The sequence below is a fragment of the Ictidomys tridecemlineatus genome, chromosome 15, assembly GCF_052094955.1.
Source record: "Ictidomys tridecemlineatus isolate mIctTri1 chromosome 15, mIctTri1.hap1, whole genome shotgun sequence".
NCBI lineage: Eukaryota > Metazoa > Chordata > Mammalia > Rodentia > Sciuridae > Ictidomys > Ictidomys tridecemlineatus.
The window spans coordinates 673,283-699,169 of NC_135491.1; the positions used below are offsets into that span (position 1 = coordinate 673,283).

Consider the following 25,887-nt stretch of genomic DNA (forward strand, 5'->3'; position numbering starts at 1 on the left):
AAAACACAAACCATACACAGAAACATATATACGTATGTACACACAAATACATAAAGACACATATGCTGCACTTAAGGCACATATTATGAACACACCTCAACTGTGTTACCTATTACATGTATTCATTGCTAAATCTAAATGGTGGGTGATGGGTGTTCATTACCCTTTCTCAAACTTTTCTGTTACAATATTTCAGAAACTTGTCAAAATAGAAACCAGGTAGGGAACATGTAAATGCTCTCTAGAGTCATGACATCAAGGATCAGCATTCATAACAACCTAGTGGGAAAGAGTTTAACAACAACTTCCTCAATAGGTGCCCGGGAGATGGCTGCAAGTATTCTAGGGGGAAGCTAAGGTCTGGCCAGAAGCTGCAGGAAAACCAAGGAGTTCTCAGCTCAGAAATGCTAGCCCCTCAATTTCTTTGTACAATAGGTTTTAATGCAGCAGAGAACAGAAAGGCTAAGAAGGTGTGCCTCTAAGAACTAGGACTGGTGAGGGCAGAGTTGATCCAACCGCTCACAGATTTCCCTGATCACCTCTGGAATCTCCTAGACTTGGGTTCAATCCCCAGTCACAACTTTTTAAGCACTGTTTCATCAGACCTTACCTCCAATTACATATATATGCAGGCCACCATGAAATGTGCTTCCTTTACTACCTAGATTAAACAAGATTGAAAACCACGCCTGGAAATCCCTTACCTGTTTTACAAGGACAGTGTTCTAGATGTCACCTAAATCATTGCTGGAAGTGCGGAAAAACTGAAAACTTCCAACATGTTCATCAATAGGGAGGGCAACAAATAAGCATGTTATCTTTGCAAGGTGGAACCCTACATAGTGGTGAAACCTGTACTGCTGAAAGCTGTGACTAGTACTGCAGAGTTGGTGAGAGAAGCAACCCACAAAGATTCAAATCACACCAAGCACACAACTCCAAACACCCACACAAGCCATACTCCACAGTGCTTGAGGTGGCAGATGTTATAAACGCAAAGATTCTCACAAAGGCCTGAGTACACTAGGTACACGTTGCTGGCAGCATCACACACCTCCTGTGATCTCATTATCTAGAAAAGGTTTGGTTCCCTGTGGTCACAGAGCTGGCTCTTTATTATTCACTCAGCCAAAGTTTACTCAACACTTACTGTGTGCCAAGCACTGTTCTCAGCACTGATGTTACCACAGTGGATCTGACAGGTGCACTCTAGTGGAGGAACCAAGTAGGGAACAAATGAAGAATCTGTTAGTATCACTATGCAAACTCAGGATGCACCTAGACCTGGATCAATTTTTTGAGTTAGGGACGGTATCCCTGGCTCCCAATCTCTACCAACAGCCCACAACTCAGAAACCAAGCAAAGTCAGGAATGCACTGCACAAGAAGGTAGAAAGGACTAAGGCAATTTCTGTAAGAGTATGAACTGTCATCAGGCAGCAAACAGTTCCTAGGCCAGCAGCTCCAGTCCTATAGCTTATGAGCATTCTGGTTGTTACTGAATGGAAGAAGCCTTGAGGAGTTTGAAGCAGAGGAGGGATGTGATTTAACAGGCTCCCACTGGCTCCTAGAGAACAGATCATGTCAAAGACAAAGGCAGAAGGAAAGAAGCAGATAGGAGGTTCCCATAGCAGGAAGAAAGGATGTGCTAAGGTGGCTGAATTCTGAAAATTTCTTATAGGTAGAGGAACAGGATTTCAAAAGATGATGTGGGATAATGAAGATAGCAGACTACCAGGACCAGACGTCCTCAAGGATCTGAGCGAGAACCCCAAAGCCTGAGATGCCTGACCCCAGGAGTCAGCTTCCTGGCATCAGAGACCGGGAAGAGTTAGTTCCCAGCAGCGAAGGGTGAAAGCCCGGCTGGGAGACTTCACAGTGGGCAGGAAGAGGACAGAGGCATTCGCACACACTGCCAACCGTGCAGAGAGGGAAGGCAGGGCAAGTGGGGGGAGCGCAGGGGAGGAGGCAGGTAGGGGGCTGCTGAGGAGGGCGACCGACCAAGGGAAAGCTCCTTGGAAGTGCACACGGGAAACAGGACAGGCTGGAGCCCGAGCCCTGGGAGCAGGGAGACACGCGGGGCTGGGGAGGCGTGCGCCCGGCCGAGGAGGGATCTGCGCCAAACAGTCCACCCCAAAGGAGGGAGGAGGAGGGTCTACCCACGGAAGCCGGCCAGAGGCCCCGTCCCGCAAGCCCGCCCCCCCCACGGCCGCGCCCCCAGCCCCGACCCGCCTCAAGAGAGTCGCTGCGCCCTCAGGGACAGGCGCGCCGCCGCGCGGCCACCGTCCGGCTCCGCCGCTCCCGACCTGGGAGTGCCCCCATACCCAATCTAGGGCTTCGCTCCGCGGTCCCGGGGATCCAAGAACCCAGTCCTGAAGGGCCGAGAAGGGGCGCGAGAAGGTGGACTCACTTCCACCCCCAACGCCCACGTCGGCGCGCTCCGCACTATGCGCATGCGCACGCTCGGCGCACAAGCCCCACCCCACTCCTCACCCCACCCCGGAGGTTCCCCGGAAGCGACGCACGCCGGGGGCGAGGGGCCGCCGGAAGTCGGGCGCGAGGCCGAGTTCGCCGCGGGCGCTGGGAAGCAGCGCAGCGTTTTCTAGGCGGTGGTGGGCGTCGCGGCTTTCACCCTCACCCCTGCTGCGTTTCCATGCATCAAAGGGTACCGGAATGTACGCGGGCTTCGCTCGGACCACGGACGGCACCCGTCGGGCCCGGGTTGAGCGGCACGCCCCCTGCCGCCTGGAGGCCCCGGTGCGCGCCCTCCACCCTACCTGCTGAGCAGATTGAGGACCCATGACCCCCCCTGGCCGCGTCCCAATCCACGCTGCTGTTTTGTGTTTAGCTTTTTTTTTTTTTTCCCCTCCACCTTCTGCGTCAGACCCCAAAGTTATCTGCTTTTTGAGGCATTATGATTAGTCGTGGCCCATCCTCTGCCGGGTGCCCGACATTGGGGCCCTCACACTCCCAGTTGGCCAGGCTGCAATCTGTGGCGGTCCATAAAATTTATGAAATTCATTAAATACAATAAAGTAGACTTTGGGCTGGGGAGGTGGCTCAAGCGGTGGCGTGCTGGCCTGGCATGTGTGCGGCCCGGGTTCCATCCTCAGCACCACATACAAAGATGTTGTGTCCGCCGACAACTAAAAACAAACAAACAAACTAAAATTCTCTGTCTTTAAATAAATAAATAAAGTCGACTTTATTCAACGAGGGCTATTATAGGAGGGCTTTGTGGAAAGACTATAGCGTGGACTCACCCCAACTCCAACAAAGTCAAGTAAAGATTTAAAGAATAAGATGGGGATCAGTAAAATAAAAATTACTAAAAGGATACATGATAGATAACAGGCGACCCTTGCTACACCAACTCCACAGGACTCTGGTTGAAGGTAGGCCAAAGTTATAGGGATTCAAAGATGAAGGATGAAAAATTCAAATATCAAAGAAGTTCAAATACAGGATGGGGTGTTTTTGCTAACTTGACTCAGGACTCCGGCTCAAAGTAGATCCTACAAGATCAGGAGGGAAGGCCAAGGTTAGACCTGACAGAGCAGAAAGCCCAGAACTGGACAGAACACAGGTGAAGCAGAGTCTGTCGGTGTATTTTTCTAAATATGGGTGATGCTATAATACATATGCACACCTCTAAAGAACACAATTCAGCCAGGTCCCTTCTTCCTACATGGTTGCCCACCCACAGGCAGAGTCCCTGGGAAACAGCACCACTATTTCACGGTCCTAGAGGAGTTAGGTAAGGTGCTCACAGGCCCTCCACCCCCATGTAGATCACTACCTTCAAATGTGTGGGTCCTGTTTCTCCAAATGCCTTCCCAGGGCTGTTCTCTTCCTTTCTGCCCACTCCCTTGCCTCTACCACCTACCTCTTCTCCCCTTACTCACCTCAGTCAGGGGTGTCATGAACTCTTTGCTATCTGCTCAGCTATACTTTTCCTCCACGGATTCTTGACTAGAGAGGCACTGTGGCAAGACTTCAAATAAAGAAAATGTATGGAGTTATTCTTTTGAACTCCTGAAACTACAGCTAAAAGCCAGCCCAAAGTTTTGCCCACCCTCTGAAGCAAAAGAGGGCCATTTGGCAAGGAAACCTTGGGGTGGGATGCTTGAAAATGAGACTGGGGTGCCAGGTGAGATAAGTTTACACAGGAGCCAGGAAGCACCTAAAATACTGCTGCCTTCTTCCACCTCTCCTTCCCTTCCTCCTTTCTGGCTTTCATATCTACAAAGCAGGCAGGCATTTGAGGCATCTAAGGGGTGCACTTGGAGAGGCATGGACTTGATGGGGTGAGCATAATGGTGCTTCAGGGCCTAACTGTAGACTCTCATGGAGGAATGCTTATCTTGCTCATTGTGCAGCAGGCAAGTCCTAACATAGAATGCTATGTTTTGAGACAAAGTGCTGTCAGAAACTGGCAAGCAGTTTCCTTGCTCCTTTGACAAGGTGTGATTCCCCTGTTGGTTCAGGGTCCGGCTATGTGGCAGTTTCTGATCTCTTGATGTCCTGAATTCTGTAAGATGATATGTATGTTATCACCTCTGGACTATCATGACTGTTATATGTAAATTGGCACATACCCATTATAAAAGCTATTGTTGCTGTGCAATAAATCAGACACTGTTCTCTAAAACTGTCTCTGGAGGGGTTTCTCTGCACCCTCAAGCTCCCCATGGTCAGTGTTGGAGGGTCAAGCCCCCCAGCATCATGGGACACTTCTTCCGTCAGTCAACATTGCCTGGGGAGAGTTTACATGCCACATGTTAGAAAGCATGGGCCCACCACAATGCATTTGCAAGGACACTCCATCTTGAGATGGCAGCTCAGACTTTAACTGCAACAGACTTAAGGATCAGGATTTCTTATGCACTCATTGACCATCATATAGAAAGACCATCTTGGTAGAAACAAAGGGACACCTATACATATTAACCAGCCAATCTTCATGAAGCTACAGGACAGGCAGCGCTGAAGGCAGGTGGGGACTAGGCCACCCTCATACCAAACTTTGGGGCTATCTGATGGTTCTTCCCCTTAGGAAAGGGTACCTATGGAGACGCCTGAAATGCCTGACCAGGTTTCTAATTCATAGCTAAGCTCAGGGCAGCTTTTACCCAGACTCTCCCTTCACAGGGGCCAGAGAAGACAGGGGAAGGCAAAATTCCAAAGGATCCAGTCAGGATATTGTAACTGTGTCAAGAAGCCAGCCACCTCTACAAGGTCTCAGAAAGGACATGCTAAGGTTGCCTGTTCCAGAATTTTCTTTGCTCTCCTGTTCCCTGAGACCCATGCTCTCCTCCACAATGACAAACCCATTCTATCCATGTCCCAAGGAAGAAAATGATTCTCCTGCCTAAGCTGAGGGATGCAGATTCCAGAGATGCTTATTCCTGGATGCACACCTAATGCTACACTAGCAAAGAAGGCCCAAGAAACCCCAAATTCACATCCTCTCGGCTTTTTTTAAAATGTCAATATCAAATTATTTTTGATGATCTGTAACAGAGAAAAAAAGCCCAGACACAATTCCAATCCTCTAACAAAGCCATTTGTTTATTTCTCCAACATCTACTTCTAATCTACATCCACGCATATCTTTATGTGGACTGTAAGGACAGTAAATCTCTTACACCTTCTTTTTGAAACATCATAATCATTTTCAACATAGCAACAAAACCTTTATAATTATTCAGAGTGGCTGAAAGGAATGAATGGGAAATGGCCTCCAGGGGCAACAATGGTGCATGTGGGAATGGGTATTCAAACCCAACAGCTCGGGATCTTGTTTCAACACCAATGCAATGGACCATGTTTCCTCAACAGACATCCATCACAGAAGAGCCTGTTGTAGTCTTAAAAGGGATGACTTCCTTGTCTACCAGCACCTCCTTGGTCCAATTCCCCTTCTAAGGAGTCCTTAGCATTCTGGCAGTACTCTGGCTCATTCACACATCAAAGTCTAAGTGCAATCCTGTGGCTGCTGCAGGTGGAGCACTGTGGGGATGGCTCACCAGCGTGTCTTTGCTGATACAAAAGCTCAGCATGAGCTTCTGCCAAAGTTTCTCTTTCTGATCACACAGGTTAATATCCAAGTGCTCATGTACATGGAGTGAACATTCATTCTCACAGGATTCTTCCTAGGGATTGCTTGTTGGACTCACACAGGCTCTTCCCAGTGTGAATATCCTCATGTGAAGGGGTGGATCTCTTTGGGAACTGTCTTGCTGACATTCCCCCATTTTTTATTCCAGTGTCATACTACCATGTTCTGCATAGGCTCAGTCATTCCTGATGCACTCTTCCCCATTTATCATCATCCAGTATTTTCTCCAGGAGATTCACCACTAACAGATGTAACAGGCTATGGAATGGCTTGTCCATCAATTTCTCTACTGACCAGGGAATGGTGCCATCATACTAATCTGAGAGAATTGTGGCCCAGCATCCACTATGTTTATACAGGCTGGTCTTTAGGGTGTGCTCTCTGATGTCGGACAAGGGATGCACTTCTTCTGAACATTTTCCCACACTGAGGACACTGGCTGGGACCCTCCCTGTCATGGAGTCTCTGATGTACTGATAAGTGAGAGTTCTGCTTGAAAGACTTTCCACATTCTACACACTGGTATGGAGTCTCCTTCGTGTGAATTCTCTGGTGCTTGGTCAGACAGGAGCTATCCCTGAAAGCCTTGCCACACTGATTACACTCATAGGGTTTCTCACCAGTATGAGTCCTCTGGTGCCGGATGAGGCCAGCAATGTTCCTGAAAAGTTTCTGACACTGATTACACCCATAGGGCTTCTCCCCAGTATGAATCCTCTGGTGCCTGATGAGGTATGCACTTTCAATGAACGTTTTCCCACACTCTTTACATTCGTAAGGTTTCTCCCCAGAATGGATTTTTTGATGCACAATGAGGTGGGAATTGCGGTTGAAGGATTTCCCACACTCCAAACACTCAAAGGGCTTCTCTCCGGTATGAGTCCTCTCGTGCTGAGTGAGGTATGACCCATCTCGGAAAGCCTTTCCACATTTGCTACACTCGTAGGGCTTCTCACCAGTGTGGATTCTGAGATGTACAGTGAGGTGGGAGATGTCAGTAAAGGGTTTCCCACACTCATTACATCTATATGGCTTTTCCCCTGTATGAGTTCTTTGATGCAAAATCAGGGATGAGTTTCGGTTGAATGTCTTACCACATTCTAGACACTCATAAGGTCTCTCGCCTGTGTGGATCCTCTGGTGCTGTGTCAGAGCTGACCCATCACTAAAAGCTTTTCCACATTTAGAGCATTTATAGGGCTTCTCTCCTGTATGGATCCTCTGATGCACAATCAGGTTGTAGTTCTTGGAGAAGGATTTTCCACACTCATTACAGGCATATGGTTTCTCTCCAGTGTGAGTTCGGTGATGCAAAACAAGGGATGAGTTCCGTCTGAAGCATTTGCCACATTCAGTGCATTTATATGGTTTCTCCATGGGACAACTTTTGCTTCCATGAAGAGATGAGCTCAGAGCAAAGACATCCCCAACATCCTTCCCTTGGTAAGGTTTCCTGCCCCTTTTCATCAGTTTTTGGTCACCAAGGAGAGTAAAATGGTTGAAAGACTTAACATTTCCTGGGTATTTATGGGGCGTCTCTCTCATGTGACCTCTTCCACACTGAGTGACATCCAGGGAATGGCCATACGTTCTTCCACAATCCAAAATCTCAACATCTGAATCACATACATGGAAACCGTTTGTGGCGGGCACTCTCTGAGGTGGCAAACAGCCTGAACTTGCACTCAAATGCTCCCTAAAACCAAGATATTCACAGACTACTTCCTGAGCCACTGGCTTCTCCTGAGTTAAAGCAGACTGTCTCAAGTGTTTCTCGTGGCTCTCACAGTCCCAACTGCCACTTGGAACGGAGAAGCAAGGGGCCTCCCTTGTGGGACCTTCCATGTCTGTGTCACAGGATAGTAGGTCCTCAGGAACATTCTGGATTGATGCTTCCAGTCTCATGTCCCAAGCTGAAAAGAAAAAGACAGAGTAAAGCACACAAACCTCTATCTGAAAGAGAAACAGAAAACAGTGATGGGCTAGATGTATATGTATTTTTACTTGTTTTCTTTTTAAAATTCACATCTGTGCAAGGGAGAGGTAAAATGAGAAAAAAAATCTGACATCAATATTTAAAATTTCCACACAATAAAAGACAACACAAGGCAGGGTGCAGTGGCCCATACCTATAATCCCAGCAGCTGGAGAGGATGAGGCAGAAGGTTCACAAGTTCAAAGCTAGCCTCAGCAACTCAGCAAGGCCTTAAGCAACTCAGCTAGACCCTGTCTCCAAATAAGATACATAAAAGGGCAGGGATGTGGCTCAGTGGTAAGTGGCCCTGAACCAAACAAATAAACAACAACAACAAAAAAAAAAAAACCCTCAAACAAACAAAAAAAGACACAAGTGGCAGATGGAGAGAAAATATTATAAAATATAAAAGTGACAAAGGATTTAATGCCCAAAATCTAATTAAAAAAAAAAAAACTCAAACAGAACAGTACCAAAAAAAAAAAAAAAAAGGCTACCAAGAAGTACTTCCTGGAGAGTAAAGGAATATACCTGCTCATTCTCTCTGTCAATGATATTTGAGCAATTACAAACTGTAACTTTAAGACCACAATATATGTATGTTTCACATAAGCAAAAGAAAAAATGTGACAATACAAAACTCATGCAGGTCACATGAGAAATCAAAAAGCATATAAAGTGGTCAGTCAGCTTGTCAGGATAATTTGGTAGCAGCTGTTAAAACAAGACATGAAAAGCTGACACAGTAGTACCTACTTGTGATCCCAGCTACTGAGAACACTGAGGTAGGAGAAGCACAAGTCCCAGGCCCGTCTGGGCAACTGAAGAGATGTCTCATAAGAAACAAAACAACAAAATGGGCAAAACCCCCATCCAGCAATCCCATTTAGGCATCTCAGACTCAACAAGCAAGAATCACAGGTAGCAAAACGTGAATCAGCCAAGCCTGTGGAGATGGTCAGAGGGCCAGACACAGCACCAGTAAACAGTGGGAACTACTGCCACAGATCACCCCATAGCAATTAGGAACACAGAGTTAATGAGATATGGGCAGAGTCAGAAAAGCAAAGACAGAACTGAACTCCAAGGACACTAGCCAAAGGAATGGTGAAGTGCTATTCATCAGGAAAAACCCAGAAGGGAGAGAGGGAGATGGGCCTGCAGTGCCAACAATTTAGGGTTAGCCAGAGGGCGGTGGATGGCAGTGGCTTGTTGCCTCTGACAAGGGAAAATGGAGACAAGGTCCTTGAGTTTTCTGTGATTCCTGTTACAGCTTGTCGAAAATAAAAGAGTAAGCGTGATTCAAAACTTCCAAGCCCAGAGGGAGCTTGGTGTGTGTGTCGGGCAGTGCTGGGGTTGAACACAGGGTCTCACACATGCTCTATCACTGAGCTCCATCCCCAGACTAGGTAGTGGATTTCACCTGCAGAAGGCTCTGTCCTCAGAAGACACTTGGCAGTCTTGGAAATGCTTCTGACATCAAGACTAGGGCTTCTAGCATCTAAGGGCAGAGGCCAGGGGCGCTGATGGATATCCTGTGATGCACAGGATGGTCCTCACAACAGGGAATGGCCCAACCCCAAATGTCAACAGCACTGAAGTACAAAAACCCTTGTGGAAGGAAGAATAATAAGAAAGCCAGATCAATTCAGGAGCAGCTGATACAGGGTTCAAAGAGCACAATTAAAACAGGCTAAATAAAAGGTTAGAAGTATGATATCTCCAATAACAGTAAATGTGAACAGCCTTAATGGGACAGAACAACTCTGCTGCACAGTTTATAACAGAAATACCAAAGCAGAAAGACACAGAAGACAAAAGCAACATGGTGGAACAGGCAAAGCCAACCAAGGAACGACTCTGTATCCCTTGACAAGCAAACAAACATCCAGCAAGGATCACAGGGCAACGGAACACCTAGAAAACGCAGCAAAACACAGAGCAAAAGTCTTACCCAGAATGCAGGGAGATAACCTAAATACAACCACAGCGAGATGCTCTCAGAAATGGAAATTCAAAAAAAAAAAAAAAAACAGAATGGGGATAAGCAGGAGAGAATGTACACAGCCAGCCTGATCACACTGGGATGAAGGAGCACGCACTCATCAGAGCCAGATGCCTTCTAGGCACACGTGGAACATTTGCTGACCGTGGTCATAAACCAAGAAAGCCAAAAAAGCATGGGTCCCTTTCTCAACCCCTTTCAGTAAGGACTATGAAAAGTTGTTAAAGATATGAAATTCAAGTCTTTTGTGTTAATTGTGCTTTTACTGATTACAATTAACCTATTAAAATTGCTTGACTTAAAAAAAAGGAGAAAAATGAAGGTTACTGAGCTCACTGTTCAACATTAAGATTTGCAAGAAATGTCACACTGCACTCCATGAATACGTTCAATGGCTATGTGTCAGAAGTAAAAAAGATATTTTAAAGAAAAATATTTCTCAAGATATACCAAGGAGGAAAAACAAAAATAGGTTAAACAAATGCACATTACTTATTTTTGCCTGTGGTAGTAGGGACTCAAGGGGATTAGGACTTGATGTGTAATGTTTTATTTTTCATACTTAAAAATGACAAAGTGGTCGAGGCAGCAGAATCAAAAGTTTGAGGCCAACTTAGTGAGACCCATCTCAAAATAGAAACACTATTATCATAGCAAGACACTATCTCAAAAAATATAAATAAAAATGGCAAAGCAAATGACATAAAATATTAATTATTAAATTTGAGAGGGCAGGGGCTGTGGCTCAGTGGTAGAGTGCTCATTTCGCACGTCAGAGACCCTGGGTTCGATCCTCAGCACCATATAAAAATAAACAAAATAAAGATATTGTGCCCATGTCTAACAAATTAATAAAAAAATAAATACATTTGAGAAACAGTGGGGGAAAGACTTTGGCAAGAAGTGACCATAAGGAAAGTGCAAGAAGTGGTACATATATAATATTTGTTGTGAAACGCAGATTTGATCAAGGAACAGTGGAAAGTCCCTAAATAGCACAGCTGCATTGCTCTCAGGAATGCAAGAACATGAAGCATGAGGATACCTGCCAATGCAACTGCTCATATTACCACCTGAAGTGGAAGGCAGCTCCCTACACCTTAGTACTTTCAAAAAGCAATTCAAGGAGATCTCCCCAACTCAGAGTCAAGATGTTCCAATTAAATAACAGACCTCTTTAACTCAAATTCAAAGTGTATTTAATGAAAGCTTGAACTACAAACATTTTTGTTTGTTTTTTTCAGGGGCAGGACCAGGGATTAAACCCAGGAACCCTTTAAACCACTGATCCACACCTCTCGAACTTTTTATTTATTTATGTATATATATTAGTTGTGGTGGACACACAATGTTTTTATTTCATTTTTATGTGGTGCTGAGGATCGAACCCTGTGCCTCACACATGCTAGGTGAGTGCTCTACCACTGAGCCACAACCCCAGCCCTTACTTTTTAATTTTTATTTTGAGACAGCGTTTCACTAAACGGCTGAGGGCCTCACTAAATTGTTGATGTAGGCCTTGAACTTGTGATCCTCCTGCATTAGCTTCTCAAACCGCTGGGATTTCAGGTGTGTGCCACCACACCCTGCCCAAAAACTCTTAAGTAGGAACACCAAACTGAGGTGAGCAATACCCTAAATCACTTGGAAGCCAAACCGAGCTCAGGCACCTACTCTGTCCACAGCTTTAAACCATGCCATGGAGGGGCCAGTTGCTCAGGGAACCATGCTCACAGTTGCTGCTCCCCCCCCAGCGTGCCTCCTGAGGCTGCCACGACTGCCTTCCTGTTGCACTCTGGTCATCCTGTGAAAATGAAGGCTCCAGAGCACACCCCCTACCTTGACGGCAGGTTCACAAGTACAGTCTAAAAGAGGAGATAAGCCATCATACACAGGACGATATAACCTCTCTAAGGGAATTTTTAGAAACAAAAGATTCTGGTTCAGGGAAGTAGCTCAGTGGCAGAGCACTTGCCTAGCATGTGTGAAGCTCAGGGTTTGATCCCTACACCACAATAACACCAACCCTTGACCATTCTGTGGGCCAGCAACCTGGGTACTTAGGTACCATAGTACTAGGTTCTTGTCCACGTCCAATGTAGGTGTTGGAAATGGGGTTCCCCTTGGTGGAATAGGCTGGATGAGAAATAAAAGCTAGAAAAAATAGAATGGTGGAAAAAAAACAGAGGACACAGAAAGTAGTTTCAAAAGCAGGGGCAGGATGAGTAAGCCAATCAGATGGATCAAGCTTCTAGACTCTGGCCAAAATGGAGCCCGTGCCTGCTTTATTTATATTAGGAAACATCAAAGGCCTTCCACAGAATGTTCTACACCAAAAAAGGTTAAAGGTGTTCAATTCCCAATAGGTTACGTCCATCTCTGGAGCTACTACGAGGGATCTTCCTCACAGAACAGAGATAAAGGTCATGTGCATTGGGCAGTCTATTGCCGCAGGAGAGCCATGGATACTTTACAATGTCAACCCTAAATCTCCCTGGCTACTATATGGAGAGAAGATCCTCGTGTAATTCACGGATGGTTCCTGCACTGTGTTCTAAAACACCAGGGGAAGTTCCTTCATGTAGAAGGAAGCTTACAACAAATCCAGATACTGCCCTCAACAGACTCAGTCCTCACAATGAATTCTCACTCCTTGATGATAAGTAGCCATTTCAGCTACATCTTTTGCCTCGACTTGAATGTCACCCTTTCCAAAAGTCATACTGAAATCCCATCTTCAACATTATGGTATTAGAAGGTAGAGCTTTGGGGGAGGCAAATGAATCATGAGGGTGCAGCTCTCAGGAATGAGACTGACATCCAGCACAACAGCACATGCCTGTATCCAGCAGCACAGTAGGCTGAAGCAGGAGGATTCCAAATTTAAGCTTCAGCAATTCAGCAATGCCCTAAGCATCCTAGCAAGACCCTATCTCAAGTAATAAAAAGGCTAGGCATCTATCTCAGTGGTTAAATGCCCCTAGTACCAAAAAAAGGGGGGGGGGATTGACATCCTTATAAAAAAAATCCCCAAGGACACAAAATGGCAACCACCACTATCTCAGGAGTAAAGTTCCTCGCAATTTCCAACTGTTGGAAGAAATAAAATACTAGAAAGAAGTAGGAGATGGCCCAGTTAGCTGAGGTCTAGAAGATGATGAAGACATGACACAAGATGGACAGGGATGCCAGGCGTAGAGGTGCACACTTGTAATCCCAAGCAGCTAGCGAGGCTGAGGCAGGAGGATTGCAAGTTCAAAGGCCAGCCTCAGCAAATTAGCAAGGCCCTAAGCAACTCAGCAAGATCCTGCCCTAAATAAAATATATTTTAAAAGGGCTGGGGATGTGGCTCAGTGGTTGAGTGTCTTGGGTGGAAGGAAGGAAGGAAGAAAGGAAGGAGGACAGGGATAATTGGGCCTTCAAGAACTGTTCATGAAAACTAAAGCCTTAAAATAGAAATGTGGGCCTAGATATCCAAAATCAATCCCTTCTGTAAGATTTCTAATTATAGGGTGTGTGAGAGACTCCCCACTGAAATTAAGTTTCCATCTCGCGAGAACATCACAGAATCCCTTATCCCTCTCTCTCCTCTCCAAAGAGCACCAAGCCAAAGGACACCAAATTCAAAAGTTTTCTCGACCCATCCCCACAGGACACAGTATCTGCATGCTGTTCCTGAGTCACCCTGCCAATCAGCACCGACCACATCGCCTAGGCAACTCTTCTTAAGCCAAAGCTTGCAAGCTCACGCTCTCTGCCCGCTTCCTCTTCTCTCTCTCTTCTATTCTCTTTCTCTTTCTCTCTGCTCTCTTCCTTTGCTCTCTTTCTCTCTGCTCTCCTCCTCTCCTCTCTCTCTGCCTCTCCTTTTCTTTCCCTTTGGGCAGCCTCCCAATAAATCTCTTGGCTAAATCTCCATCTCAGGTGAGTCACTCACCTTTCAGTAATAAAAGTAAATTTGAATGGAGTTAAGGGTTCTAATTGAGTGATGGACCCAAGAACTGGCTAGCAAAATGACAGAATTTATATATCGTCAAAGTTATTCTGTAAGAGTCGCAGGACTTAATGATGCCTAAAGAAAATAATAAAGTCCCTGAACCACCAAAAGGATAGTGTTACAGCCATTTGTGAAGGGAAAAAAAAAAAAAAAACTACAGGCAGTCTTCATTTTCCACAATAGTAAATTTTCTAGATATGTCTTGTAGATCTCAAGATCTGGAAAGAAAGCTCACAAAGGCAATTTATCTTAGGGTACTGTAAATAAAACAAATTTTTTTGTCCATTTGAAATTATATTATGAATTGTGTCAAAGAAAAAAGCAGCAGCCCCAGAGAGCTCCATTACCCACCTTCTACCACATGAGGATAGGCCAGGACCCAGAACGCAGGCCCTCACCCAACACCAAGGCCTCTGTTGCCTTGATCTTGGACCTCCTAGTCCCCAGATCTCTAAGAAACAAAACTTTGTTGTTCATAAGACACACAGTTTATGGCATTTTCCTTCAGCAGTCTAGAGCAACTAAGCCATTCTCAGATGACAAGGACCTGAGTTCCACAGTGAAGTAACAAATTATCACAAGCATATAGAAAGACATTAGGACAGGTTAAGGATAATGGCATTACATTAAGGCAATTCATGCAAGAATCTTACTGAACTTCATAAATTAAGATTGTCTTAAAAATATCTTACATTGTTGCCCTCCCACATATTTATTTTTAAAAATTTTTTAATAGTTGTAAGTGGACACAATACCTTTGTTTTATTTATGTATTTTATGTGGTGCTGAGCTCGAACCCAGTGCCTCACATGTGCTAGGCAAGTGCTCTCCCACTGAGCTACTCCCCAGCCCCCTCCCATACATTTATATACTTTTGGCAATACAATGGCAAAAATAATGTTGTTAAAAACTCATCACAATGTTGTTCACATATTTGGGGGCTCTCAATTTCCTACTCCTCCTCTGACGCTGTACATACTTGTCTGGAGACCCCAGTATTGCTGATTCTTTCCCTAACCAATCTGTCCTCTTATCCATTACCACTGGAGAAGTTTAATCCAAATCTTTGTATACACAGGATGCTGGGCTGTGGTGTGGCTCAATGGTAAAGTGCTTGCCTAGCACACACAAAGCCCTAGGTTCCACCCCCGCCCCCCCTCAAAAAAAGCACATGAGCATTGTCTCAGCCCTGTGGGACTTCAAAGCTGGAGAACCGTGCTGCTTAGGTAAGACACAGGGAGACCGACCCTGTCCTGTGGGTAAGACATCCTGGGATGCCTCGAGTCCTATATGCTGAGAGCTGTTTCCACAGAGGTACCATCCTCATCTACCTAAAAAGTCAACAAATTGCACTGTTTGGGTACTACATATCTCCATTCACCAGCCTTACTGAGTTACTTTTTTAATGACTTTGTAATACCTAGGGAGGTTTAAGTTTTGTTCCCCAGCAGCACCTGCTCCTTCATCTAATCCAACTTTACAGAAGATTAACACATATTCTCTAGCACCTGACTGTTCCTATGTCTTCTAGATGACAATATCCAAACAGAAACAGGTGTTTTAAAAACAAACACTTTCCTTGCATGAACTTAGAGCTTTAGAACTTTTTAAATTATATGGATATTTAACACTACCTGTAAAATGCCTTTCAAGATGGTGAAGGGCAGGGCTGGGGTAGTGGCCCAGTGGTAGAGTGCTTGCCTAGCCCATATGAGGCACTGGGTTTGATCTTCACCACCACATAAAAAAAAAGATAGTGAGGGGGCTGGGGTTTTAGCTCAGTAGAAGAGCACTTGCCTAGCATGTGTGAGGCACTGGGTTCGATTCTCAGCACCACATATAAATAAATTAATAAATAAAGTTCCATCAATATATATATAAATAAAGATGGTGAGAAGCACACTGCAAAATACTCATCAAAAACAGTGCAATGGGGGCTGGGGTTGTGGCTCAGCAGTAGAGCGCTCGTCTAGCACGCAAAGCACTGGGTTCGATCCTCAGCACCACATAAAAAATAAACAAAATAAAGGTATTGTGCCCAACTAAAAAAATGTTTAAAAAACATGGGCTGGGGTTGTAGCTCAACGGTAGAGCACCTGCCTTGAACACATGAAACCCTGGGTTCAATCCCCAGCACCACATAAAAATAAACAAATAAAAATATTGATGAAAAAAAAAGAGTGCACATCACACAAAAATTAAGATGGATTATACGTATCAATAAAGAGATAAAACAATACAAATCTTAGAAAAGATCACAGGCATAAATTCTAAATAAAAACTAGGCCCTAACACCTAGTTTTTCTTTTGATTTCTTTGGGAAAGTTACTACAATACCAAAAGTCTAAGCAACAACAGTAACAAAAAAGAAAGACTCAAAAGTTAACAAATTGCATTACATGAAAATTAAAAGCTTTTATGCTTCAAAGAATGTCATTAAGAAAGTGAAAGCCAGGGGCTGGGGATATTGCTCAGTAAGAATAGTGCCTGCCTCGCATGCACAAGGCCCTGGGTTCAATCCCCAGCATCATAAAAAAAAAAAAAAAAGAAAGAAAGAAAGAAAGTGAAAGCCAAATCACACAGCAGGAGAAAATGTGGGCAAACCACATGTCTGACAAAGGACTGATATGTAGAACAGATATACCTTATAATTTAACAATAAAATATAAATGACCCATTTGAGAAATGGACAAGGGGCTGGGGTTGTAGCTGAGTGGTGGAGCGCTTGCTTAGCACATAGAAGACACTGGGTTTGATCCTCAGCACCACCTAAAAATAAATAAAATAGAGGTATTACGTCCATCTACATCTAAAACAAAGTTTTTAAAAGGACAAAAGATCTGAATAGGCAGTTCTCGAAAGAAGATATACAATTGGCCAATAAACCAAATATACCCAACATTACTAACCAAGAGAAACAAACAGAACCAAAACAGAACATGATCACATTTCATACTCACTAGGATGAGCAGAATCAGCTCCTAAGGTAGCTATTCCACAAAAAAACAAAAATGGTCCATTTCTTAAAAACTGAATATGAATGTTCACAGCATTATTTGTAATATGAAAAATGTAGAAACAATTTAACATCCATTAATTGGCAAAAGGAGAAACAAAATGTGATATAATGAAATATTCTTGTTTTTAAAACTCATCTGCATTTATTATTCTTTAAAGTAGAATGTTGACTGGGTACTACATATTTCCATTCACAAGTCTCACTGGGTTACTTTTTGAATGACTTTGTAATACACCTAGGGAGGTTTAATACTTTTAATACTCTGAATACTTTTCTTTAGAAAACAAGTCCTAGAGAGTTCCTCCCAGCCAGCTGTTTCAGTTTAACCTACATGGTTCTAGAAGACTCGTACATGCACAATGGGTAACTACAAGGGTGGAAGTTTACAAAGTGGAACCTAAAAAGATGAAACTCAAGCCATTTTAACAAATTTTTTTCTTTTAAACATTGAAGTCTATCTTAGAACACTTCAGAAACAAAAGATTTGATCTGGTCTACTATTCATCAATAATAATGAACAAACTAGAGACACATGTCACAATATAGATGTTATCTTGAAAATATTTTGCTAAATAAAAGAAGCCAGACACATAGTCAAATGCAGTGGCATAGGCCTGTAATCCCAGCAACTGTTGAGGCAGGAGGATTGCAAGTCTGAGGCTGGCCTCAGCAATTTATCGAGAAACTTTTTCAAACCAAAAAATAAAAATAACAAAAGGCTGGAGAAGTTGCTTAGTGGTAGAGCACCCCTGGGTCCAATCCCCAGCATCACAAAAAAAAAAAAAAAAAGAGCCAGACACTAAGAATCAAAATTTATGGGTTTTATACAAAATGCCCAGAACAGACACCTGCATAGACAGAAAGGTTAGTGACTGCCAAGGGGTAAGAGGGGTGGGGAGATGAGCAGTGACTGCCAGCAGGTATTGTTTTTCTTTTGCAAGGGACAGGAATGATGAAAATATTCCAAAATCAACTGTGGGAAGATACATATAAGCCAGTGAATATAATAAAAATAATTGAATTGTATGCCTTAAAAGGGTGAACTGTATGGGATGTGAATTTTATCTAAATAAAGCTGTTCAAAAAAAAAGTGTGTTGAGTCTATTAGGGTCAGAACCCCACCCGGCACATTTCTGACACTTTGGGACTTCGAAAGAGAAATAATGGTTTCACAGTGATGTGGTGAGCTTGTGTAGAACACCATTCTAGGCACTCAGCTCTAAAGGGTTTCATTCCTAGTCCCAGGCCCTGCAGGAGCACCACTCACACTCAATGCTGGGTACTTGACGTTGAGAGACCTCAGCAGACCTGCCCATCCACATGGCTCCCACCATCTCCCACCCATAATGCCTACTTTATTTGTTCAAAGAATCCATGCCTTAACAAAATCATTTGCCACTCACTCTAACCCTGACCTAATAAAGTAACCCATCTGATTACTCCATGATTGCTGACTTGCTGACAGTTTTCAAGCCCTCTCCCCACATCTAGGAAAGCTAATAAGAAAGCCTCCATGCCTCCTATTTGCTGCCAGCAGCAAGATCAAACATGCAAGCCCCAACAAATGCAAGGCCAGTATCACCCCAGCCCCACTTTTTCTCCAAAATAAAAGCCCAGCTTGCTCCGTTAACCTATTTCACCAATAGCTTGGGAAGCTGCCCTTGCATTTTGAGAAGAACATTTACCCCTCTTGATCTGTGTGTGTGTGTGTGTGTGTGTGTGTGTGTGTGTATGTGTCCCATCTTTTCTCTCCACAGTGGCCCCAACACCTAGTTTTTCTTTTGATTTCACATTAAAACAAATGGATAATTTTGTTTTATGTTTTTACACAAAAAGAAATGTTTTTCACGCCCCTTCCCTGTTGCAGAGAAGAGATCTGACCATTTCTTTAATAATAAGATTCCCACACACTAGTAAGTTTCTAAACTCATTTAATTAAATAGTACATTTAGTCATAGATATTGCCTCATATCTTCTAAGTAAAACTGCTCTGAAATAGCCAAACTGAGTACAAGGCAGCATGTTCTGGATGTGAACAGGTCCTGGGTCAAAAGCCAGCTCTGCTAACTCAAGTCTTCTCTCAAGCCCCAGTTTCCTCAGGTAAAAAATGAGAACACTAATGCTTTCCAATTCATCAGCACTGTAAGAATTAAATGATATAATACATATAACAATAATGTAATAATAATGTAACAATATGCACATGGCATCCATATACATATGTGGCAGAGTATAAATGCATAATACATAATAGAAATTATTATTTTAGAATTTAGCAGTCCAGGGTTGGGTCCTAGCTCAGTGGTAGAGTGCTTGCCTAGCATGTGTGAGGCACTGGGTTCAATTCTCAGCACCTCTTATAAATAAACAAAGGTCCATGGACAACTAGAAAATATTTAAAAAAAAGAATTTAGCAGTCTACATCAATCCACAAAGCATATTATTCCTGTTAAGAATAATTTAAATTCTCACTACAATAATAAAGTAATAATAAGTTATATTTTTTTCTCAGTTAAATATAATTCTTTTTTTCTTTGGTGAAACGGGTAGGTTGTTTTGTGTTGTTGGTACTGGGTATTAAAGACAAGGGTGCTCCATCACTGAGCCATAGCCCAAGCCCTTCTTTTTACTTTAAGGCAGGGTCTTGCTAAATTGCCAGAATGACCTGGAACTTGCAATCCTCCTGCCTCAGCCTCCTGAGTTGCTGGGATTACAAGCATGCACACTAAATCAGGCTCAGGGATAATCATTTTTTTTTTAAATGCCTGAGCTCAACAAGAGAAATAACTGCCTTAAATCATAAGCACTGCCACAGCAGGGATTGCTGTCTGTTTATTTATAGATGAATTTAGGTGCCCAGTAAATAATCATTTGCTGAATAACTACTGACACCCCAAATCAAAATCTTCCTAAAACAATAACCAACAAAAATGTCTTGAAAATACTGAAGACTTGAAAGGACACTTGAGCTATTGGGGAGCTAGAGATGGTGCAAAGGATGAAGGGGCCCAATACTGAAACCATGAGGACTCTCACCAGACCACCTGTAAAAGCAATGCCTTCCTAATGCAAATTTCTGGAGGAATCTCACTATAGCAGGGCAGACCATTTCTATAATTCACACAAATGAGAACAGCACCTGAAAAAGCCAAGACAATCCCTTAAAAAGAAAAGAGGAGGAGCTGGAATGTACTCCCAAAGTTGAGGTTCTTCACTAGGTTGCAGTAACTAAGCAGTCAGTGAAAGGAAGGGAAGGACCAACAGCCGCAAATACACTCTGGTGCTTAATTTGGAAGATGGTAAAAGTGGCCTAAAACTCCAAATGGGGAGGCTGAGGCAGAAGGATTGCAAGTTCAAAGCCAGTCTCAGCAAATTAGCAAGGCCCTAAGCAATTTAGAAAGACTATGTCTCAAAATAAAAAATAAAAAGGGGTGAGGATATGACTCCGTGGTTAAGGACCAGTATCAAAAAAAAAAAAAAAAAAAAGCCTCATAACCTCATACCTCAGTTAAGACACATGTATTTCTCTCACTGCCTTTTCAGATGAAAAAAAAGTTACAAAATCTAAATTGTATATACTGTCACACACATAAAATCCAGATGGATCAAAGAACTGTTCGTTAAAAAAAAATGCACACACACAAAGAAACTTGAGTATGATTAAAATAAAATATATAGTAAAGAATATTCTTAAGTTATCAGGATGAAGAGTCTTTTTAAAAATTTTTTTAGTTGTAGTTGGACATGATAACTTTATTTTATTTATTCAATTTTTTTTAACATGGTGCTAAGGATCGAACCCAGCACCTCGCACGTGCTAGACAAGCACTCTACTGCTAAGCCACAGCCCCAGCCCCAGGATGAAGAGTCTTAATACACAAAAAGCACTAAACATATAAAAAAGATTTGAAACATATGACTATATACGAATGAATAACATGAGCTGGGGCTGTAGCTCAGTGGCAGAGCGCTGACCACTATGTGTGAGGCAATGGGTTCTATCCTTAGCACAGCATAAAAAACTAAACAAATAAAGGCATGCTGTCCATCTACAACTATAATAAAAATAAATAAAAAGAATAAAAACCTACCATAAATTAAAAAATAACAATTATTGAGGATGGGGTTGTGGCTTAGTGGCAGAGTACATGCCTAGCATGTGTGAGGCATTGTTTGCTTCTCAGAACCTCATATAAATAAACGAATAAAATAAAGACCCATCAGAAACTAAAAACACATATAAAAAATTTTTTTAAAAAAATTACTAAAAGTGTTACCCCAAGGATGATTTAATAAGTATAATAGGGAAAAGGTGGAGAGCCCTAGAAGAAAGGTCTTTAACCACATGACAAAGTTTGACCACAACTAGCTTCATGTTCTTCCTCATGTGGCGCACCACAAAGGGTATGGCTTCACTTAATTTCCTGTGAAAGATGGAGAACCTGAATTTAATCATGAGAATATCAATTGAACACTAAGAGGACAAACTACAAAATAACCAGTTGGCTCTTAAAAAAAAAAAAAGTTAATGTCTTGAAAGAAAAAGCAAGAACAATAAGATCACAGATTGAAGGAAACTAAAAAGACATGAAAACTAAATTTAACATTGATCCTGGACTGGACTGGACTGGATTCTAGTTCAAACCAAATACAAAAACAATGTAACTAAATGCAGATTTTACATTACACAAAAATTGCTTACCAATAGTACAGAACTTGGATGTCCCAACAACACTTTAGTTTTGTTCAAGAATGTTCTTGTGCTTAGGAAGTGCAGGTGAAAATATTTCAGGGTGAAGTGTCATGATGTCCACAATACACTTTCAGTGATAAAGCCAACATAAGTAAGTGTATGTGGGGCTGGGGTTATGGCTCAGCGGTAGAGCACTCACCTCACCCGTGCAAGGCCCTGGGTTCAATCCTCAGCACCACATAAAAATAAATTTAAAAAATTAAAAATTATAAAAATAAAAAAGTAAGTGTATATAAATTTTCACCTGTATCACACCAGCCTGTGCAACTCTGTATACATGTAAAACACAAAAAGAGAACATGTGTGCATGTGTTTTAGAAAGGTAAAAAAGTAAAGCTTATGTGGTAAACTGTTAATAACCTGAGAACCTGGATGACTTTACAAGTGTTCACTAAACTGTTCCTGCAGCTTTTTTGCAGGTGTAAAACTTTCAAAATAAAAGACTGGGGGGAAGGGCAGGGGAACGGAGTGGAGGGGGCAGGAAAGCTGGGTGTGGAAAGAAAACAAGCAATAGAAAAAGAGTAAAATTCACAGAGCACAGTGGGCACACTTGTAATCCCAACAGCTCAGGAGGCAGAGGCAGGAGAATTGCAAGTTCAAAGCCAGCCTCAGTAACTAAGCAAAATCCTGTCTCAAAATAAAAACTAAGTGGGGCACGGTGGTGCACGTCTGTAATCCGAGCCACTCTGGAGGCTGAGGCAGGAGGGTTGCAAGTTCAAAGCCAACCTCAGCAACAGCAAGGCGCTAAGGAACCCATTGAGACCCTGTCTCTAAATAAAATACAAAAAAATAGGGCTGGGTATGTGGCTCAATGGTCGAGCGCCCCTGGGTTTAATCCCAGGTACCTCCCCCCACAAAAAAAAAAGTACTAAAAAGGGATGGGGATATGGTTCAGTGGTTAAGTGCCCTTGGGTTCAATCCTACCAAAAAAAAAAAAAAAGAAAGAAAGAGAAAGAGAGAGAGAGAGAGAGAGAAAAGAATAATTTACCTGTTATAGGGGAGGGAAGAACAAAGCATGGTACTTAAAACATTTTTAGGGCTGGGGTCCTGCTCAGTGGAGCATTCCTAACATGTACAAGGCCCTGGGTTCAATTCTCTATACTGAAAAAAAATTTTTTCAAGCCTAGTTCCTACCAACCACATTTTTTAAACTGGCAAAGAATAAGGGATCTTTCCATGGTGGTCATTTTGTCAAAATCCGTCCGACTATGCCACGAAGATCTAGGCATTTCACTGAAAGTCAATTTTTCCTCAAAAAATTAGAAACAATCCTGAACTCTAACCCATGCCAAGCAGAGGAAGGTGTTTGACAAGCGTCACCTACAACTTACTTTGAAGTGCAGCACAGAAGACGGATCACGCGTGGCTAAAAGGATGGGCCCCAGGAAAGGCACGGCTATCTCAGGGCGCAAGGGCACGGGTCAGTCTGGCCGTCCACCGCAGAGTCTGGCTGCGTTTCTATAGAAACGGAAGTCAACAAGGCGGCGGAGAGCCGCGGAGGAGACCACTGAGCCGTGGGAGGCAGCCGCGAAGTCCGCTGGACCGACAGGAACGCGGCGAGGCAGGTCCCGCCACAGGACTCCGGGGGGCCCGCGCCCAGGGTGGCCTGGCGCCAGGAGGCCGCGGCGAGACGCCACCGCGGGCGCACCGGCCGGAGCCCAGGAAAAGCCGTGCAGATGCAGCCGCCGGTCACACGCCAGCCCCGGCGGGCCCGCCGCGCCCCTACCCGCGGAAAGCCGCCTACCGGCACGCCGCGACACAGATACCCGGCGGCTCCCCTCCCACGCCGCCCGCTGGGGAAACTGAGGCACCGAGGGGTGGAGGGGCACGGCGGAACTCACCGCCGGCGGCAGCCATGTTCGCGGCGACTGCGCATGCGCCGCGCGGCACCCGGATGTTCGCGTCCCGAGAGGTCCCGGCTCGACCGGCCGGCCACCGTGGAGGAAGAGAGCCGGAGCTCTCGACCTTCCACCCCGCGCCGCCCCGCGACGTCAGCGCCGTGCGTGGGGACGCCACCCCCCCCCGCCCCGCGGACTCAGTCCCTCCTCAACCTCCTCCCTCACCCCGACCTCTCGTGTTTCCTCGGGCGGCGGCCGGCCGGGGCGCGGGGTGTAAGTCAGGGCGAGCGCTGGAAAGCGGTGGGCAGGATCCACTGAAGCGCGTCGTGGAGTCGCCCGCGCCGCACCCGGCGGTTCCACTCTGGGCCTATTCCTGACCGAAACTCCGCCCGTGGTCAGAGGCTCCTCACAGCACTGCCTGTGAAAGTCCCGGAGCGGAGTGCACCCAGATGTCTGCACAGAGCAATGAGCCGAATTTGGCGTCTTTATACAACAGAACGTGAGAAGGAAAAACTGCTCTATGTAAACAGTGGGTGAAGACTGAGGATGCAGCGGCAGACCACTCCTGGCACACGGAGGCTTTGGGTTCATCCCCAACACCACCTAAAAAGAAGGAAAAAAAGGATGAACGTTACACATATAATACTGAGCACAAGAAGACAAAAGGATGCGTCGCTCAGAATTCCATTTATGTAAACTCAAAAATGGGTGAATGGGGTCCAGAGCCACAGAAGTCAGGCCGCTGTCTGCAAGTTTGGGGTGCTCCTGACAGGTGGATGAAGCCAGTGCTCCAGAGGCTTTATTTCTTGATCCAAGTAGGGCATCCTCTGGACTCTGTTGGTCCTTCGAGGCTGTGTCTTCCAAGAGACCATTTCTTGTCTGCTCAGGGTGGAGCTAGATATTGGGGAACAAAAACTGTGATCCTCACCCAAGATTAGCCGGGAGAGCCATCCTTTCAAGCACAGAGCAACAACACTCCCTGACATTTAGCTCTCTTTTAATGGGAAACTTCTAAAAGTGTCAGAGGTCCACTTCCTGCTGTGAACAAAACCTTTACTGCTCTGGTGTCTTGTTTATTCATTCATTTAGGTACTGGGGATTGAACACAGACACATTTTAAGACAGAGCCACATCCCCGGCCCTTTTTTATTTTCACCTTTTATTGTGAGGCGGGGTCTAAGTTGTTTAGGGCTTCACTAAGTTGCTGAGGCTGGCTTGAATTTGAAATCCTCCAGCCTCAGTCCCAGGCTCCCACATTGCTGTGATTACAGCCTTTCACCACCACTCTGGGTTGTTGGGGGAAAAGGGACTAACACATGTGCAGCACCTCCCTGCCCCATCCTTCCTTTTTCAGGAATTAACAGGGGAGATGACCAGCATCTTGTTGGGGACTGAGGAGGGTGTAAGCCACCTGGAAACTTGGAGTCTCAAATAATTGGTGAGGAACAAAACACAATATATTTACATAAAGCAGAGCTCCTGATAGATCCAGTCCACATGGGCCCTGGAATGGACAAAGGAAAGATGACTCTAGTGGTTTCTTTAAGGGCATCAAAGGCAGGGATAAGGTTTCAAGGGCGGGGTCTTGTCTCATGATGTCTTGCAGTCAGCAGGTTGCCTGGCATCTTGGCAGGTCACACCCATCTCAGATGCTGTGTGGGACCTTTGTCAGAGCTGAGGGGGAGGTTCACCTGCATCAGGTGGTCAATCTCTGTGTGGGTGTTGTGAGGAATTCCCAATGCCAGACCCATCCACTCACTAGGCCACGATGCGCAACACAGTCAACACAGCCCATGGACAGCTAAGACAAGGGATGATCCTAGAACAAATCACTGTTTTAACACTGAAAATTCATATATTATCACAGGCTAATCCAGACCGAACTTCCTCCCTGCTTTCTACAAGCTTCCTTTATCCATTTCTTTCCTTTTCCTCAGCAATTCAAAGTGAGTACCGAAAGAACCTGCCCTTCTTCCTGAGGTTGGACAAGTTCCTTGGGTCTACTTCTGATTGGCTTCTTCAAGGCCTAGCATTTCCAAATATCCCCTTTCTCTTCCGTATTCCGAATCTTCCTATCCATTCCTTCCCAGTGGTCTCTGCACTTCACTGTCCACCAATGTAAAGTGCATGCCCCCTGACAATCATGCTCATCTCTCTCCTTCCTTTCACACTGGAACTTCTC

General features: G+C 44.4%; 2 protein-coding genes across 4 annotated transcripts in view; both read right to left on the reverse strand.

The window, feature by feature from the left end:
• The window catches only part of Zscan18 (zinc finger and SCAN domain containing 18), a 28,535-nt gene extending 26,081 nt beyond the window's left edge, over positions 1 to 2,454 (reverse strand). Inside the window, exon 1 of the mRNA XM_005341749.5 lies at positions 2,325 to 2,454. The gene's annotated coding sequence lies outside the window, so the exon portion shown is untranslated. The remainder of the gene's footprint in view (positions 1 to 2,324) is intronic.
• Positions 2,455 to 5,550: 3,096 nt separating this feature from the next.
• Znf329 (zinc finger protein 329) lies at positions 5,551 to 24,686 on the reverse strand. 3 transcript variants are annotated; one of them, XM_078032972.1, is made up of 3 exons: positions 23,709 to 23,863; positions 23,199 to 23,325; positions 5,551 to 8,034 (listed from the first exon to the last, which is right to left on the reverse strand). In XM_078032972.1, the coding sequence occupies exon 3, from the start codon at positions 8,024 to 8,026 to the stop codon at positions 6,473 to 6,475; it is 1,554 nt and encodes a 517-aa protein (XP_077889098.1). In that variant the 5' UTR covers positions 8,027 to 8,034; positions 23,199 to 23,325; positions 23,709 to 23,863; the 3' UTR covers positions 5,551 to 6,472. The 3 variants fall into 3 exon arrangements, 2 of the variants coding, with proteins under 2 accessions (XP_077889098.1, XP_077889097.1); XM_078032971.1 differs by lacking the exon at positions 23,199 to 23,325 and having other exon boundaries at positions 23,709 to 23,822; XR_013431118.1 differs by lacking the exon at positions 5,551 to 8,034 and adding an exon at positions 19,029 to 19,254 and having other exon boundaries at positions 23,199 to 24,686.
• Positions 24,687 to 25,887: the final 1,201 nt, after the last annotated feature.